The sequence below is a fragment of the Echinops telfairi genome, unplaced genomic scaffold (genome assembly GCF_000313985.2).
Source record: "Echinops telfairi isolate 266 unplaced genomic scaffold, ASM31398v2 ScPeMD7_41;HRSCAF=154, whole genome shotgun sequence".
NCBI classification, from domain to species: Eukaryota; Metazoa; Chordata; class Mammalia; order Afrosoricida; family Tenrecidae; genus Echinops; species Echinops telfairi.
This window is the reverse complement of record NW_022103939.1, coordinates 2344185-2364347: the sequence shown is the minus strand read 5'-3', so window position 1 is coordinate 2364347 and position 20163 is coordinate 2344185. Positions and strand designations below refer to the sequence as shown.

At 34.4% G+C, this 20163-nt stretch overlaps 2 protein-coding genes across 2 annotated transcripts; one reads left to right on the top strand and one right to left on the bottom strand.

Annotated features, from left to right (window-relative positions):
- The first annotated feature begins 10360 nt into the window (after positions 1-10360).
- On the top strand, positions 10361-11308 carry LOC101650005 (olfactory receptor 52Z1-like). The gene has a single exon (XM_004717496.1). It carries the CDS (start codon positions 10361-10363, stop codon positions 11306-11308), a length of 948 nt encoding a protein of 315 aa, XP_004717553.1.
- A 4367-nt stretch (positions 11309-15675) lies between these two features.
- LOC101649689 (olfactory receptor 51V1-like) lies at positions 15676-16620 on the bottom strand. The gene has a single exon (XM_004717495.3). The coding sequence runs from the start codon at positions 16612-16614 to the stop codon at positions 15676-15678; it is 939 nt and encodes a 312-aa protein (XP_004717552.3). The 5' UTR covers positions 16615-16620.
- Positions 16621-20163: the final 3543 nt, after the last annotated feature.

Here is a 20163-nt window from a genome sequence, read left to right as displayed (position 1 = left end):
CAAGTTTGCAGTGAAAATCATCAGGCATATCATAATTGTACTAAAAAATAAAGTTTCACAGTGCATATTTAACCCCAGAAGTGTTGAGTTATTTCTATATTATGTATTTCCTGATATGAAGCATTGTGAAGGTCACTTCATCTCATTGGCCTTTTAACCATAAATGTATGGATATAGACTAATATAGAAAAGGAAAAAAAACAAACAATACACATCAAGTTAGTACAAATGAAATAATTTCCTATAGAATATTTGATTGTATTTTTCAAAAGAAATCAAGTTCATGAAAAGTAAAGAACAAAACATGAAACTGTAACACATTAATGAGATTAAGAATACACAATGACACATGAAAGAGTGTGTGGGACTAAGGTTCGTATGACCCAAGTATTTTCAATCACCTCATATGAGTGAGGAACTAGAGCATGATTAAGGAAGAACAGGAGTAATTGATACTCTTGAACTACAGTGTTAATGAAGGGTATTGACTATTCCACACACTGCTGGAAAATAGGCAAATGTGCCTGGGAGGAAATTACTTTGAAACCATTCTTGGGAAAACACACCATGCTTCCTAAAATGGAGGGTCAAAAAAAGTGGGATTGACATAATAGCTACAACAAAGAGTTTTTAAAATATTTGCTATTGTGAGGATAGCGCAGGACCAGGCACCGCTTTGTTTCCCTGTACTCACTTAGTTGGAGTTGATTTGACAATTCACTGAGTTGGAGTTGATTTGACAGCACCTGACAACACCACATTCTTGTTTTGATGTTGAAAGTAAAGAGAACATCAGGAGAAAAAAATGCTGAGCTGATAGGAAACTCTGTAGTTTAGTTAATTTTATTTTATCCCTGTAAATTACTTAGATTTAATAAATGTCCCATAGTCTGTAAGGTGTTCATTACAGGAAAATTTCACCAAAAATATGCTTGGTAAAGTATAGGCAAAGGACATGAATAGAACTTCACCACAGAGGACGGACATACAAGCAGCCAGCAAACAAAAGATAGTGTATTTAAGGTTATTAGCCACTGTTGATCTGTTGTCAGGTACTATTGAGTTGGTTAAAACTTCTCTCTGCTAATAATGATATTGTTTATTGGTCCCATTGTGAGGAGTTTTGTTTTCTTCACATTGAGTTTCAATCCATGCTAAAGTTTCCACTCACTGATCTTCATCAAGAGTGTCTCAAGTCTTCTTCCCTTTCAGAAAGTAAATTGGGTCACCTATGTATCATTGGTTGTTGATAAGCCTTCTGCCAATCCTGACGCCATGTTCTTCTTCATAGAGTCAATACTCTTGAGCCATTTGCTAAGCATACAAATTGAATAAGAAAAGTGAAAGGTACAAACATCATACACAACTTTTCTGATTTTAAACCATGTAATACCCCCTAATTCTGATAGAACAACTGAATTAGATCTCTATTCCATTAGGGCCATATTTAGAAATCAACACTTTGTGTCAGTCTAACTCACAGAATTCTGTTTCCACAAGAATATTCTTCTCATGTGATTGTATTCTAATATTTCATGCTGAGATACTCCTGAAATACATCCTTATAATACTCATCAAGGTCAAATTCTCAGTTCTCTTTGAATGATTAGTAATGTCCCTGCTCTCAGGCACACATATGAGCAGAGATGCCTACATCATTGAGTTTAGGTAATGACTTTGAATTAAATTATTCAGACTAAGTTTAAAAAAAACACCTAGGGGAAGTGAAAATAATATAAAGAGGAAGATGGTAAAAATCTAGCTTTATTTATACTAATACATTGTGTTGAAATTTACTACTCATTTTTCTATAAGGTCAGTTTTGATTTGAAGAACCATTTTATAAACTAAAATCATCCCTCCTCTTGTAGATATGTTATTCATATGTTGTGACAATTATTTTAATAAAATTAACATATTTTTTCTGGGTTCACAAATACTTTTCTGTAACTTTAGTAATAAAAACAACCACAAGTGTAACATAAGGAATACACTAGACTATGCAATTCAAGGATTATAAATAATAAAATCCAAGATCATGGGAAGACATGTTCTGAGCATCCGGTTTGTAGAAAGCTATGGATATTAGTGGAAGCCCCAAATCCGTTTTCAGAGTCCCCGTGTGGATTAGGCCTTCATTGAATCTCTTCAGAATATTAATCAGAAATGTGAATAGTCTTGCCTTCAGACAAAGTACATTGATAGATAGTACAGATAGATTGAAATTTAGCATATTATAATTTGTTTTCCCTTATTAAATGTTTTTTATTTGTTCTAGTTTCTATTATTTTTCTGTTTTCACTTGGATTAAGGATTTTCAATGTTTTATTATTTTCTTTTGTGTGTGTGATTTTCATTATATGAAATCCAGGATAGGTAAATTGACAGAGACTATAACTAGATTAATATTTCCCTAGGCTTATGGCAAGGGAGACTAGGGGATACTGGGGAGCTACTAATAGAGAGTACAAGAATGAAGAAAATGTTATCAGAATGATTGTTGTGATGATACCATAACTTAAAAAATATATATTTAAACCACTAAATTGTATAGTAATAAAATGTGTGAAAATATCTTGTTTAAATGAATGATACTTTTGAGTTTATATCATGAAGTAAAAGTATTATACAATATTTATAAAACTATTCTTCAATACAATCAACAACTTTTATGGTTAGCTTTTATGTTAGGAATTTTATGACTATATTTAATGACTATAATATTTATAACAAAAATCATTATGTAATCTTATAAGTGCTTCCTTTTACTTTATCAAGGGATCCTTATTAGGTTGTTACTAGTATTATTTCTACTTCACAACGAAGAAAACCAAGAACTAGAAAGTTTAAGTGATTTACAAATTAATGGTAATAGTAGATAAATAACCCAGGTAATCTGACTTGAATCAACTTTTATGATGATTATGTTTCAACTTAAATATTTTGTGTCCCTGTAACCATATCTAATTCTCACTTTTATTTATTTCATAAAATTAAAAATCAACATTGATATATATGCCTATTTTCAAATGCTTATTAATTGACCAAATTAAGGGAATGAAATCAACCTTATGATAAACTAAATTCTCAAATTTAATAGTTAAAATATTTAACTACATCTCAAATAACAATAAACATACCCCTTATTTTCTTTTCCAGTATCTTAGTATTGACATCTATTTGATCCCTATTAAAAAGAGACATACGTGTATGTCTATGATAGTTTTTTTTGTGCCAACATGACACCTATAAGAAGATATGGGTGGAGTTTAGCTTGTCAATTAAGTTGCAGCTGATGACCAGTTTTGGAGGTGCAACCAAGATAAATGGCTCCCTGGAGGCTACCCTCCCCCTACTCTACCTTCACCTTCCTGTTGGAGCCATGCTTAGACCTGTGCAGGCCCTGTGATGAAGCCACCGTCATTGGATCCACACAACTCTGCACCCACCAACCTGTGATCTTCCTGCATTCTGCATCATTGCATGTGGCTGCATGAGTCAGAAGAGGGGTTTATGGACTCGTTTAAGACTTATGGACTTGATCTGGACTGGGCTGGGATGGTTTCCTGTTATATAACTAATTCTTTATAAAAAGCTCTCTTTTATGTATATATGTGTGTCACTGTATATGCTTCTCTAGTAAACCCAGCATAACACAATGTCATATCACGAAGAAATTCTTTATTAGATAAACTGCAATTTAAAAATATAATAATGACATTTTACATTTAGTTTAAAAGCACTGCTCATTTTACAAAGCTTTTACTATAAATATAGTCAATCAATTGGAATATTCCTTATATGTTTATTTTTCATCTGAAAATGGTAGTGCACTGAAAGGGGAATACTACCACTGCTACATTTCCCATAATTCTCTTTTTTTATAGTTCTATCATTTTCTTTCCTAAATAAAATCATTTTGGCATCATTAACTTATTCGTAATCCATCTAATGGCCTTATCTCAAAGGTCCTTGGCTCAGAGGGACCCAGACAATCTCCTGTATAACTCTCAAGGTGTTAAGTCTCCTGGGATTGAGAAAGCTTTAGAGTATGTGTCTGAACCAGTGCTTAATACCCAATTCGAGGGAATACAACCCATTTGGCAGGACATCAGTGAGTCTCTAGCTGTGAAGTGGTGGAGGTAACCTAGTATATAGTATTATGCATAGGTAGCAAGTGGCTATTAGTTTCAGAAGGTATCACTGAATCTCATGAGTCAGAACACGATATTTCGGGCACTGATGAAAGTGGCCGTGCCTCTTTTCTTCCAAGCAGGCATGTGAAAAGGCAACTGCCCAGCGTTATAACTTTAGCCCATGCAATACTGGGGAGGAGAGGTATCCATGCATAGGAAATTCTATTTATTATTAAAATTAATGTGTATTTTTCTGGCCAACCCATACTCTTGTGAGAAAATGTGTGGATGATGGATTATGATAATTTCAATCTTGAAACACCCAATCCTTGTGAAGAAAGTTTATCTCAGAATGTGCAAGATGAGATCTTTCTAAAATGGAGAGAAACAGAGGGAAAAAGGGCTGAGATTGTTTCATCTCAAGAATAGTCAGTCAAGAGGAAGATTAACTGTAAGTGGAGAGATTCTCTGTAATTTTCTCGTTCATAGGCATGTTCATGGGCATGTGTGTTCTCTTTAACAAGCATCTAGAGGGTTTTACTCACTTTCATTTATTTTTGTCTTTAAAATAACCTTTAATTTAAATCCAGTCAATTTTAACACATTCTTTTTCAAATTATCTGCATTTAGGAGTGGAATATTTCATACACCAAGTAAAATATCAGGAAAATACCATAATTACTTAAAGAAACCTGCTGTTGTTTAGAAAGCTGTGTGAACAATTCTGATCTGCAAATAACTATTTATTAAGTTTGTTTGTAAAAATATGTTTTAAAATAGTAACAGAAAAATATTTTGCCTCCATTCATCAAAAATAGAAAAGGAGTTCAAAAAGAAGGCTTGATATACTTGGTATGACAACCAGTTTTACAGAACAGTGAGAACTAGAATTTCAGGAAGCTCTGAAGGTATGTTTTATTTATCTAGGGCTTTGAATAAATAAGAGACCTAGAGGAAGATAAAATTAGGATAGTACAGATATGTGGGAAGATATAACCGCATTCAAGGCATATGGGATGGGGTGTTATTAATAATTAAGAGGAAGAAAGAAAAATTAGAGTAGAGTTAGAGAAACTTACTTCTTCCACTCTTTTGGTTACGTGTGTCTGACAAAGTACTGAAAAGAGGAATGTAAGTTTCTCCAATCATTGAACTCACTGATTACTTATGATTGCTCCTTCTACTGGTCGTTCAGAATAAATTGCCACAATTTAAATGGAATATTGCCTTTTGTGAGAAGAACCGTGAATCTTAGTGGGTAAAAGGACATGATGTGAATTACAAGAATTTGGAGGTCTGAATGATTGTCAGGAAAACTTATAAATGCTTATGGACTGTGAAGTTTGTGCCATCTCTACTTTTCTTATAAACCACAGTTGAGTTGATATGTGAACTGAATTCAAGGCCCATTACTTTCTTTGTCCCTTTGGAATTTATTTTTAATTTATATGGACACATTTTTCAAAAATGTGTAGATCATTCTCATTACCGCTGAGAAAAAAAGAGACAAAATAGCAAGCACAGCTTGTTAAGCTTGGAAAGCACAGCTGCACAACTGAAATAAAAGACTAATCATTTGAAAGGGTCAAGGGCCCATCTTCTAGGAATTTCTTCCAATTGCTGAGAAACTATATTTATCTTAGAGTAACTTTGTTCATCTCTTTCTACCTGATCCAGAGCAATCAAGTTACTCTGCTGGAAAATAAGTTGAGCTACTCATTAAATATATCATCTCCTTCTGCCAGAGTGACTTAAGCCGCTCTATAATATAAGTATATTTCCTCACTGAACAGTCCTTACTACTTTACAATCAGTTATTTATCCTTATTTTGTACTCCCTATATATTTTACTCCCTATATATTTTACTTTCCCTTAACCCCCACATGATCTTTGGCCCTCTCTCTAGTAAGATAGCCTGGATTCTTATTTTATTTTAAAAATTTAAGTCAAACCTGAGTCCCTTGAAAATTCCCCAACATACTCATGCACCTGAGTACTACTCTAAAGACGTAACCTGGATTTAATAATGTGGTAAAGTACTCTTTTGTCATAAGAGAGATTCAATTTCAGAAATTACAAAATCACTTTCTTGCATCCGTCCTAAACCAACACATACAATTCTTTTGCATTATGAAATAAACGTCCCAAACTCTTTGATTCTTCCAGCTATTAGTTTGTTTTGCTTTTTGTTGCAAATTTTCTCGAGTTGTCCACCATTACTTCAAGTTTGTTACTGAACTTTTTGCATTCTAATTTTAAATTTTACCCCTACCAATTACTATTGAATCAATTCTGACTCATACCAACCCCATAGGATAGAGGAGAACTAATCTTTAAGGTTTCTGAAACTTTAAATCTTTAAGAGAGCAGACAGGCTCATCTTCCATGGTGGATGAAAACTGTTGACTTTGTGTTTAGCAGCCCAGTGGATTAGCCACATGATTGAAGAAGGATAGAATAATAAAGACACTAGAAAAATGACTCATGGCTGCCAAAGTTAAGAAGAATAAAAAAACAATTTGAAGAAAGTATTGGTGACAAATAGCAATGAAGCAGATAATTAAAAACATGGTATGTTACAGAAATATTACATGAATTTTTAGCTATGTTGGTCATTTGCTAATTGTGTGACTTAATAAAGATATTTAAATTTTGAATAGAATAGCTTTACCGTGACCATAAAATAAAAATATAGGGCTATTATGGGAGATAAATAATATTTTGTGAGGAACACATTACATAAACTACTGAGAATAAAACATAATATGGTAAACAGTCGAGAACCATGATGATTTTTTCTTGCTAAAAAATAATTAATAACTAATATGGAGACAAATGTTTTTCTTTGAATTAAAAAGCACAGATGATTAGAACTCTCATTGAGATTTTAGCCGATTTAATAGCTTCTATTCATTTTTTTAAGGAGCTCTGGTGGTGCTGGTAAGTGAGAACTGGGCTGCTAAGAACAAAGTTTATGATTCAACTCACAATCTGATCCTTGGTAGAAAGATGAAGTTCCTGTTCCAGAAAAGATTTAGTCTCAGAAACCATTTAGTGGGTCACTATTTACTGGAATTTACTTGATAGCAATAGATTTTCATGTTTGGATTATTTCTCCTTTATTTTCATTTTTTTGTGAATTGAATAGAATTTCTTACAGGATAATTCACACACACACATACATACACAACTTTTTCTTTCCAGTTTCCTAAATGGATATATAACTTTTTATACCAGAATGAATAAATGGGTCTATTTCACCCCCTACTTTATATATAGTGCTCAGAGTAATGAAATTTCTCAACAAGTTTACCAAGAGTTGGACGCAGATTTTAGGTTATAACCCAGATAGATACTCAAATCTATTTAGTTCATCCTATAAGGAACCATGAGGTTTTAAACATCCTGACACAGTTATTTCCTGCGTAGTCCTATAGAGATGTGAACCATTAGTCATTCCAAAACAATCCCATGAACTTTTCTGCTTTTCATCTATCTTATTTGTATCTTGATCAGTGATATCATTACTCTTGCCTAATTATTGTATCTTAATATAGTTCTATGCCTATTACTCCTCTTACATTTACTCTGCCATCCAGGATTTTCAACTTTTATTTATAGATTTAGATGTATGTCTTCTCATTCACTCTCTTTCAGTGTTAAGGTTGCATCCCCCAGTCTGTAGTAACAAATTTCTAGAGGGACTTTTAACTGTCTGTTCCTTCCTCTTCAATTTATCCTTCTGTTTTATAATCATTATATATATAACAAAAATATAGTGAACTAGAAGCTGGATATATAAACATAGCCAGCTAGAATTTTAATATTTACTGGTGAAGAATAATTTTCCTGTGCAATTAGAAATCATATAGGTGCATAATTGGATATAGAAAAAATAAAAATCAACATTCCAGGTGAGGATTTACCTTATTGAAGCCAGCAAAAATTCCCCTTAGAACATAAAGTTTAAATTTTATTACATGGCATTTTCCATGAAACATTGATATGAAAATGAATAATTATTTTACCTTAATCAATAAATTTACAGCATAGGGAACAAAACCCCAAGTATTTAGCTTGACATTTGAAACACTGAATATTCTAGAAACAACATACTTGTCATCATCATCATATTCTCAACCATGTTTTCTATCACGTCTCAGAGTCCTAAATACACTCATTTGCTTGATTTACATAATTATTTGAATTCCTTATTTGTGTGCTTTTTCTCCTGCTTTCAGTGCTTATATCTTGAAACCTTTTTTCCCCCAAATTAGTACATCTAATAACAATATCCCATAGCTCATTCTCCTAGTGAGCACAATGTCTCCTTTGTGTTGATTACACGTGATTGGATGCCTCTAATCATTATGTTTTAATCTTTAGGTGTCATCATTTGTGCCCAAGTTTCATGTTTCTCACAGGGTATAATCTTCTTGAAATAGAAAAATAAATAATTATAGTTCATCTTTTAACACTTCAGTAGTATAATACTATACAAATAGTAAAGGATCCTTGGTGGCACAGGGAGTTAAACTTTAGGCTACTGTGTTAGACAGGGTTCTCTAGGGAAACAAAACCAGAATACTAATATTTATACAGATAGATATATATGTAACATAAGAAAAAAACAGTTAATTAAATTAAAAAAGCAGTACAAATGGCTCAGTGCAACTCACTCCCGTGAGACTATTGTGAGACACTGGCAGTCCTTCAAGTTTTGAGGGCTACTGGGTAGTCCTCTGTAGAGCATTTCAGGCTAGCCTGGCACAGGCAGCACACAGCAAGGCAGGTCACCAATAGTGAGCCAAATGACAGAGTCCGACAGTCCCCAGCTCAAGAGATGTAAATTCCAATGGTGTGGCAAAGCAGGTCTTGAAGGAACCTCAAATTACAATGATACAGTCCATGGGTTTGGTGTCCCACAGGTAGTGTAGCTTGAAAATTGAGGCAAAGAACAAGCAAGGCTGACACACACTGGCCCATGATCAAAGAGCAAGAGACAAAAAAGGCGAGGCTCACTGAGTCATTTATCTCTCCGCCCTTCAATTAATCCCACACGTGTTCATAGCCAGGCTGACACAATAAACTAACCAGCTCAGATACTAAACCAAAGGTCACCAGTTTGAACCCACAAGTCAATCAATAGGACAAGGAAGAGGCAGTCTGCTTCTGTGAAGCTTTAAAATTTTAGAAACCCTACTAATTGGGGTTAGCTTTGAATCAGGTTATATTCCCCAGAGATATTATTTAAGTTTGTGCAAGAAAAGAAGAAAAGGAAAAGTAGATTAAACCCATAAGAATAAATATGTGGGAGAAAGAAGTAAGCAGACAGGAGGGAGTGAAGGGAAGAATGAAATGTATGTGAGAAAAGAGGAAGCTGTCCAATGAATTAGATTGATTTAATATAAATACTTGTTTTGCATAGAACTGAATCTCATATATATCAAAGTGAAGACATGCTTCCGAGATGAACAATTTATATTTAATGCAGCACAGTCTGAAACAAGTCTATCTTTACTTCTGTTCTTTCTCTTCAAATCACTTTTATTTGGTGATAAAACTATATTAATTTCTTGGTCTTCCTAAAAGCCTATACCAGCAGTCTGAACATTTTATTTCTGAAATGTTTGAACAGAGTGTGATTAGTCATTGGACATGATTAGTCAAAGCGAGTGAAAAACTATGATGTGCAAGAGACTACAAGGTATTTTAACATTGTGCAGTGCGAAGGTAATAAGTCTGTTATTAAGCATAGTAACATATAAACATTATTTAATTGTTTTATTATCATTATTATTAATGTTATTGATAGTAGTACTAGCACACCCAAAGTATAATACCTTTAATGTTAATGAAGTTTTTCTAATTTAATTGTAGTTTATTTTCTACTAGCTGCTCATTTATTTTTCTCAGAAATATTATTTAAGTATGAACAAGAAAGGAAAGTAAATGAAACTCATGCAAGAATAAATAAATGGGATAAAGAAGCAAGCAGACCAGAGATAATGGAGAACCTAAGAATCATTGGTTACTGGTTACTGATTATCTGTCTTTCTGAAGGCAATAGCATTATGGCAATACATGATACACTAAATCCAATTTTTAAAATCTTGTTCTTCGGTCTTTTTCTCCTTCTCCTCCTCCTCCTCCTCCTCCTCCTCCTCGTTCTTCTTCTTCTTCTTCTTCTTCTAGGATCCAGTATCAGAAGACAAAGTGAAAGATGGCAACCTTTTATTCAAACCAAACTAACTTCAGAGACATCTGGTACACCATGATTGGGATTCCAGGACTGGAAGATGCACATACATGGATCTCCATTCCGATCTGTTCCATGTACATAGTAGCTATTTTAGGTAACTCCCTGTTAGTATTTCTGATCTACAGTGATCACAATCTGCATGAACCTATGTACCTGTTCCTGTCCATGTTGGCCATGGCAGATATCTTTCTCTCTACAGTCACTACACCCAAAATGCTAGCTATCTTCTGGTTCCAAGCCGGGGGTATTTCCTTTGCCAGCTGCGTCTCCCAGATGTTTTTCCTTCACTTCATCTTTGTGGCAGAGTCTGCTGTGGCATTTGATCGTTATGTGGCCATCAGCTTTCCTCTAAGATACACAACTATTCTAACCTCCTCGGTCATTGGAAAAATGGGTATGGCATCTGTAATTAAGAGTTTCTTCATCTGTTTCCCCTTGATTTTTCTGGTTTATCGGCTTACTTACTGTGGGAAGAACATTATCCATCACTCATACTGTGAGCATATGGGCATTGCCAGGCTGGCCTGTGATAGCATCAAGGTCAACATCTACTATGGACTTATCGTGGCCCTGTTCTCTACATGTTTGGATGTGGTACTCATCATCGTCTCCTATGCCCTTATACTATGTACTGTGTTTAAGATCCCCTCCCGAAATGCCCGACTCAAGGCTCTGGGTACATGTGGCTCCCATGTCTGTCTCATCCTCCTGTTCTATACTCCAGCATTCTTTTCTTTCTTTGCTCATCGATTTGGGGGCCACAGCATACCACTCCATGTCCATATCCTACTTGCTAATCTTTACGTAGTGATACCACCTACTCTAAACCCCATAATATATGGGGTTAAGACTAAGCAAATCCAGGATAAGGTTATCCAACTCTTCTCTCTGAACAGGAAATTTTGCTGAAATATATCAAACTGCTTTGTTTTTATTTTTCTTTGTCACTCAACTAATTGAAGATTGCCTAAATATATAGCGGGCATTTTTGTAATTATGGCACTATGAGAGGGAAAACGATGGCAATTTTGGGAGTAAATGAGGTCATGTAAACATATTGTTTTTGATTCTGCTTTTTTATTTTAAGTATTACACCAAGGATATCTCAAATTCCACTGATCTTGGTTACAATATATTTTAAAGATTATATTTCAAAAAGTCTTCAAATAAAATTTCTTAGCCGTATTTCAACTTTATTTTTACCCACATGCATCCTTCCAAATAAAACAAAAGAAAAATCAGGACTAAAGATAGCTCAATCTGACACATTTTGTTGTTGCTACTTGTGGGAGAGTTGATTTGCCTCCGATTGACCTCATATTCAACAGACGGAAGTGTTGTCCAGTCCTGCACCATCCTCACAGCTGTTCTATGACTGACCCGATTGCTTAAGCCTCTGTGTCAATGCGTCCCATTGAAGACCTTCCTCTTTTTCACTGCCCCTCTATTTTACCAAGCATGATGTCCTTCTCCAGGGCTTGTACCCACCTTCTAGCAACTTTGAAGTATGTGAGTAAAAGAATCACCATTAGCACTCCTCAGTAGCAATGTGACTGTACTTCTTTCTACATAGATTTGCTCATTCTTCTGGAATTTCATGGTATACTTAATATTCTTTGCAAACATAATTGAAAATCATCATTTCTCGTTCAATCTTTCTTATTCATTTTCCAACTTTTACACACATAGGAGGAAATTAAAATTACCCTGAATTTGGTCAGGCTCACCTTTATCTTCAAATTGACAACTTCACTTTAAAAAAGTAAAACATATTTTCTAAAAATTTATGTTAAACAATTTTAAGTGAAATATGTGTAAAAGGTATTCAGTCTATTTTCTACAATACCTCTTTACCTCAGAACAATCCAACCCAAACTGAACGCATTGCCATGGAATGGACCCCAAGGTGTTGGGACCTACAGGACAGATTAGAACTTTCCCTCAGGTTTCAGTAAATTGGTCTCTCCTGAAAACATGCCCAGAGCTGTAAATCATTATGGAACTATCCTGTGAAGTAGCTACAAGTCTCTAATTGATGACCTTTTAGTTAGCAGTCAAGTTCTTCATCATAGAGCCACCCGGTTCTTACATATCACCATAAACTAATGACATTTATGTCCATGAACAACTGTGCTGAGTTCATACTTTGAATCTCAGCTGTAATGTACCTATCTAAAGATAAGGGTGGAGTCCAATGTATCAATCAAGACACAGCCTAATGACATCTCCTTGGGCATGTGGCCTTTTTGTAAGATAGACTCTGAGAAGATTTGGCCTCCGTTTTAGCCTTCTGCATCTGGATTGTGCTTCTTACTCTGAACAAGTGAATGGTCAATGTCGTCTGCCAATCCTGGGATCTATTGGCACCCTGTCAACCTTTATTCCATGGGATCCTGCACCCATTGACCTGTGATCCCTCTTCTTCCTGTGTCAGCTTCTTGCTTCATTGTTCTGCAGGTCTATGATTCTAGAGGGGCATCCAGCTCACATATTTTCCATGGACTTTAATTGGACTGTGCTGGACTGTTTTGTTGATGTACATTTCCTTCTTGATATGAAGTTGTTTCATATACGTATGAGGTTAACTAGTTTCATTTCTCTAGAAAACCAAGCAGTCTGTCCTTGGTTAATATCACCTACTCTTTCTGTGCTTTAATATCTAGTATATCCTTATAATCAGGATAAATATTATATAATCTATAAAGATATAGATGACCTGTGTTACCCTCCTAAGTGGTACTAACAAAATAAGATTCAAGCACATTACCTGTTAGTGTTATTAGCAGTAGCATAATCATTCTGCTTCACATAAACAATTGAATTGCAGGAGACCAAGTGAAGGGATGCTTTCGTCACTTGATTTCCACATTACAATACAGGCACGTGTCATTTCTTTGTATTTCACTTTACTGTGATTCACAGATGTTGCATTTATTTACAGATGGAAAATTTTGGCAATCCTGTTTCCATTGTCGATCAGTCCCATTTTTACCCCCTAGCCACATGTTGTTCACTTTGTGTCTTGGTGACACATTTTGGTAATTCTCAGAATTTTACACTATTTTTCATAAATGTATACATATTTAATAGACTGTAGTATAGTGCAAACATAACTTTTATATGCACCGAGAAAGCAGATATATTCATTTAACTCATTGTATTATTTTTATTTGGGATATTTGAGTTATTGTGGTGCAATGCAATTGAGCTTATAATAGGAACAGTGATTCTTGTACATAATAGCAGAGATTATAAAAGGGTCTGAGGATCATCAAATGAAATAAATTGCATATAGTTTGAATATATACTCTGTGAATCCAACTGCCAGACACTCTGTACAAAGCAAAGCTATAGAGTAAAACGATGAGTGGTTGCCTGGGTAAACTTCAGGTGATCAGGGTAGGAATTGAACAGGTGTACCAAGGACATTTTTAGGGATATAATGTTATTCTGTATGATGTGTTATGTGGACACATGACATTCATCGTCAAAACAAAAGATTAAACAACACAAAGAATGAACCTAAATATATATACTATAAGCTTTAATTAATAATATATTAATAAAATTATTCAATTATAACACATGTTCACATTTTTCTTCAGCAATCAATTCAGGAAGGTGTGCATCCTGGAATGCCAATTTAAAAGAACAATGTGTTCTTGTAATGAGTAAGTGCTTGAGTGGAGGCCCAATGTACATCTGCTCCCTTAATACTAAACCTATAAATATATGCACGTAAATCTGTTTTCCCTCATTCTTATATAAAGATAAACTTGTAAGACAGGAATCATACTAGCGGTTTCTAAGGACTTCGGGTTGTGGGATCAAATTGGCCAAAAAAGCGTAAGCCAATTTGGGGGGATGATTGTATTTTGATTCTGGTAGTGGTTACAAGCTATAAACACTTTTAAAAACTCATTATATTATACATTTAAAGAGAGTGGATTTTTCTGTTAATATTTATACCCATATAAACCTTTCATAAAAACATTAAGTGATCAAATACAGATAGGAAATTATACATATCATGATTACCATAATGTTTTGAAAAATCTTACACATAATCAAATCTAAATATATGCATTATATTATCCATGTTACTTTGGTGATTCCATATTTTATTTGCAACATAAAAAAATTTATAATAATTGCTTAACCAATAAATATGCTTCATATTAGAAAGAAGTATCACAGCAAGGGGGGGAGATTTGAAGCTAACTAAGACAGAACATATGTATCCAAGTTCTCTACCTTGAAATCTCCTAAAAATTAGAAACATCATCGAACCTTTGTGCACTTTAAGACATCCATCTATATCATGAAAAAAAAGCACATTGTCCTCGAGTATTGACAGGGCTATTAAATTTTAGAAGTATATTTCCATTACTGTGTCATAGTAATAATATCTGTAGCTTTTTATGTCAGTGCTGTCATTTTGCTCTTTTATATTTTAGCATACTTTAACCTGGTCGCTAAGAGGTGGCATCAACTCAAAGGCAGTGAGTTTGGTTTGGTTTGGGTTTAATCTAGAATATAGTATTTGAATGAGAAAACGAAAATATTGATATATACAGGTTCATAGTGAGCATTTTCACATGGTAACTGCTACTATTATTATTTTGAAAGGAACTAAAGATTAACAACATTTGCATTCTTTTTACTTTGGCAATGACTAATAGTCTGTCCTTTAGATTCATGGGTAATACGAAAAAACTAGAAAAATAATCTAGTTTGTTTGTGTTTATCATTATCTGGTAAATTATCCCAAAAGCTCAAACTTTATATACTGCTATTCTGTTACATGTATATGATTGAACCATAGCTATACAATAAACAAGAAAGGTGGCCACAATAGTGAATATTGACTAAAATAATGGTTGATCTTTAAGTAATAACTTTATGAGGTGTCATTAGCAAAATTTGTATTTATCATGCAATACAAATCTAGTCATTAAAGGATGTGGAAGTTATTAGTTAATTATCATCAGGGATAAATATGATTCTTAGCCACATATATATGTATGGTCTTGTTTGCGATATGGATCATGCTATTAATGGTGTCATTTCTCTGATTAATAAACTTGTGGGAAAATGGAGATTTTGAGTTAACAAGTATGGATTTTTTCATGAAATTTTTTAAGCCCCTTCATATTTAAATATGTAAAATACAATGCATATACAAGCTACTAAAACTATTTCTTATTAGATACTGTGGTTGACCCTTGAAATTATATTTTTACTGTTAAACATAGTCACATTTGATCTCAATCAACTTAAGTACCTTTCAGGTAGAACAATCTCTGGATTCTCCTTCGAATCTGCTGAGTCTTGATACTATAAATAATAGGGTTCATCAAAGGTGGGAAAAGAATATAAGTGTTTCCCATGAGAACATGAACCAATGGTGAGAGATGTTTCCCAAAGCGATGAACCATAGTCAGACCAATAATCGGAATGTAGAAAACCAAAACTGCAGAGATGTGAGATACACATGTCTGTAAGGACTTGATCCTCTCTTCCCTGGATGCAATGGCTAAGACCGTATGCAGGATCATGATGTAGGAGATAAGTATGAGAACTGAATCCAACAACAGGTTGCTGATTACCAGAAACAGACCATAGATGCTGTTGAAACGAATGTCTGAACAAGCCATTCTAATTAAGTCTTGATGTAGGCAGAACGAGTGAGAAAGAATGTGGGGTCGGCAATAGTTTAAGAACTTCAGGCGAATGATGACCGGAGGTATGAGTAAAGAACTTCTACCTAAAATAGCAATCCCAATTTTCATGATTTTGTCATTTGTTAGGATAGAAGAATAGCGCAGGGGGTTGCAAATAGCGATGTAGCGGTCAAAGGACATAGCAAGAAGGACAGAGGACTCCATGAAGGATAGACCGTGGATGAAGTAGGACTGTGCAATGCAGAAATCCAAGCTGATTTCTTCAAGTAGCCCCAACAGAATTCCCAGCACCGTGGGCACTGTGGACAAGCCCATGCACAGGTCAGTCAGGGCCAGCATGGCCAAGAAGTAGAACATGGGCTCGTGCAAACTCGGCTCAGTTCTGATCACATGAAGCACCATGCAGTTTCCCAGGAATACCGTGGCATAGATGGAGGAGAAAGGGATGGCGAGCCAGACGTAGTCAACTTCTAGGCCGGGAAAACCAGTCAGAACAAAGTTGGGATTACTTAGGTTAGAGATGGAGATCATGAATGCTATAGAAAAATGAAATATTCCTGGAGAGATATAGTCAATTGGATGGATCACTGATTCTAAATGTCCAATTGTGCTTTTTCTGCTTTTCAGAATAAAATAAAAATTAATGCAATTTTCTTTAGTGTCATAAACTCAGAAAATTGGAGCGTCTATGTGCTATTTTCCTGACTATTCTATATGGCAAATTTATTCTTTCTGATAGCATGTCTTGTTTTAGTGACTAATAATGCTCAGAAAGCAAGAAGTTTTATGTAGGGACACAAACTGTCATGAGCACACGGGATTTGGGTATGAGACTAGACTTAGGGGAGACTCTATTATAATGTGTGATCAATCACAAGGGTGCAGTGCTCTCACCAATGTAGCTCCATAGGGGAATATGAATAGATGGGTAATTTTCTCTTGTTTACCACAGTTATTCCTTCCATACTCCGCAGGGTCATAAGATCACCCAGGGAACAAGATTTCAAATATCATCAAACTTTGGAGATAATAAAATTAGGCAAGGAAAAACTTTGGGAATGAAATTAAATCAGAATTTTTTGTACATGCCACCTGATGAAACTCCTTTTTAGCTTAGGTGCCTATTAAATCTTACTCTTGTTTTTTTTTTTTCATTTTTGTGATTCTCTCTATACCCTCAGAGTTGTATTCTCTCTGATCATAAGTATTTCAGATCACATCTTTAGACATAAGTCAGAATAAATGACATGTTTAATATGAAATTGTCATTGTTATTAATGATCAGCTTCTTATCAATCATTACTAAGTAATAATATCAGACTATTTAATCTATGACCATGTTTGCTGTGTAAGAGTAAAATAGTATCAGTTTTTAAATCATACCACATCTTCTCACACATCTACAAAATGGTTTAAAATAGCCACCTTTGCTTTGTCTGCCACAACATTATGTGCACTACACAAGCATCACCCTCATATTGAGTAGATTAAAACAATATGACATGAGATAATTAGCTTAAAATATCTTCAGAATTAGCCAAAATTATAAAAATAATCTTGGGATTCCAGAATTCAAATGGTACAACTGGTTTTCAATGTGTGCCTCTCCATCATAATGTGTGTAGCTTGGAGCTGGACTTGGATTTTTTTTGTAGCTATAATGTTGCTAATTAAAAAAATATTATTTCAAAAATCAGATTATTTGACTACCACTTTCAGTTTGATACACAAAGAATCTGGAATCGTATCCTTAAAGCTACTGTAAAAAACACACACCTCAACTTAAAAATCAATGGCTTTACTTGGATCTTTCAAATAATTAGTTTCACAGCACAAAAACTCGGAAATCGACAGAGAGAGATAAATACAGAGGATCACAACTATAATGTGCTTAAGGGAAACAGAATGAAGAGCCCTAAATTGGTTGTTGTTTTGTAGTTAGGTGTCATTGAAATGGTTGTGACTCATGAGACTTAATGTGCAACAGAACAAAACACTGCCCAGTTCAAAGCCATCCTCAAATGGTTGTTAGGGTTGAACCCATTGTGCCAGCCATCATGAAAACCTCTCCTTCAGGGTCTTCCTAAATTGGTAGAGGATCTTAATTGATAATGTTGACAGCTTTTCGAGGCTGACTATAAACTGGCATGCGAGTTAAAGTTCTTTGTGGCTGTAATCTTGGTGGAGCATGTTTTAACAAGTTTTACCACTAGAATCCTGAAATCTTCTGGAGTTAGGAAAAAAAAGAATAAACTTGTGACTATAGCAGATGAAGAGAAAAAGTAAACATTTAAATAGTTAGTGTTTTCCATAACAGAGGTCTACCCTCCAGACAAAAAGACTTTACCAGAGCCTTATGAGACATAGGTATACAATGGAAGGGCAGTTACCAAACTCCAGTGCCTTTCATCTTCCTGACACACAGAAGGGAAAAAAGAGACCAGTCTTCAAGGTAAATTTCACTGTGAATTAGCTAAATAATTGAGTTAATATGCAGTGATTGACAGAGTAGATAGAAAACAACATCCAAACACAATTTGTTCATAAGAAACAAAATCAAACATGAAAGAATAGAGTAAAAGTATATAAATGAATATATTCTATGAAAACATTAATGAAAGTAAAGCTAAAATTGTTACATTAATTTAGCATAACATAATAATAAGGAATATAATTTGTGAACTGGGTATAACAATTCTTCGTGTATATGTACCTAAAAAATATTTATGAATACTGATAGGAATTCAAAGGGTGATAGACGAATCCACTACAATATTTGGAAATGGCAATAATCTCTTTCAGTCATTGATAGGTAGGGAGTAACATATCATTAAATATATGGGTAATGGAAAGTATACTATAAGTGAACTTGATTCATTTGTAGAGTTCTCCAGCCAACTAGTAAATATTGCATGTGCTTCTCAAACTCTCATGAAACACTCCTTTGCAAAAAAAAAAAAAAAAAAGACTTCTAGTTGGTCAACAAATGCACGAAAAAGGAAACTCACAATCATTATCCTTTAAAGAAGTGCAAATCAAAACAATAAAGGGATATCATCTCATTCCAGCAATAATAGCAAAGTTCCAAAGAGCAGACAACAGCAAATCCTCGCAAGAATGGAGAGAGGTTGGAACATTATCACACTGTTTGTGGGATTATAAACTGGTTATGCCACTGTGAAAAACGGTGTAGAACATCCTTAAAAAGTTGAAAGCAGACTGACCAGGAGATCCATAAATTCCACAAATATATAACACATAAAGGGATTTCAAAAATTTCTTTTAAAATCTTCCTTTATCTTTTAATTCTCTTTTTTCATGATGAGTTTGAAGCTTTCACGTATATCCTAGAGAGAAAAGGGAGCTATGACATACATAGGAATTTGCACACTAATTTTTAACATAGCATTCATTTTTCACATCATTAAGATGGAAACAACCCAAATGCTCATCAGTGGATGAATGGATACAATGGAATAATATACAACATTAAAGGCAGAAATTTGAACTAGTTAAAAATGAGTCAGTAAGGGCTGTATAATCAAGGACCACATTGTATTGCCTAGCAAAGTAATGTGGTGCTGTAGTATTTTGATATATGTAGAAAATACATCCTGCTCAAAGAAGAGCAATGATCAAATCACTTTGGATATGCGTTGCTTTAGAGTTCAACTAGCAATTATGATCTGCAAAAGACTTGTCCTAAATGTTACAGGAGTCGTCCTCTTTGTTTCCACCTTGTGCATGCCAATCAACAATGGTCATAAATGCATCTTCGCTGCATGCTTGTTCAATTTCAAAAGTTGACAACGTTCTTCAATACCTCCATTCTTGGCTGTAGGGGTTCATGCATATATTTGAATACTAGCTATATTCATTGGTATGCCTTGGAGGCACACAGATAATACCATATTACATACTTAATCATACACAAAGATACATCTTAGGATGGTCTTTTTAATTATTGATATGTCTTAAATATATCTACCCAGCATAGTAATCCTTATGGTTATGACTCAAGATGAGCAATACTGGTTAATTTCAGTTCACTGTTGATTTTTATGCATTCTATTTTGACGA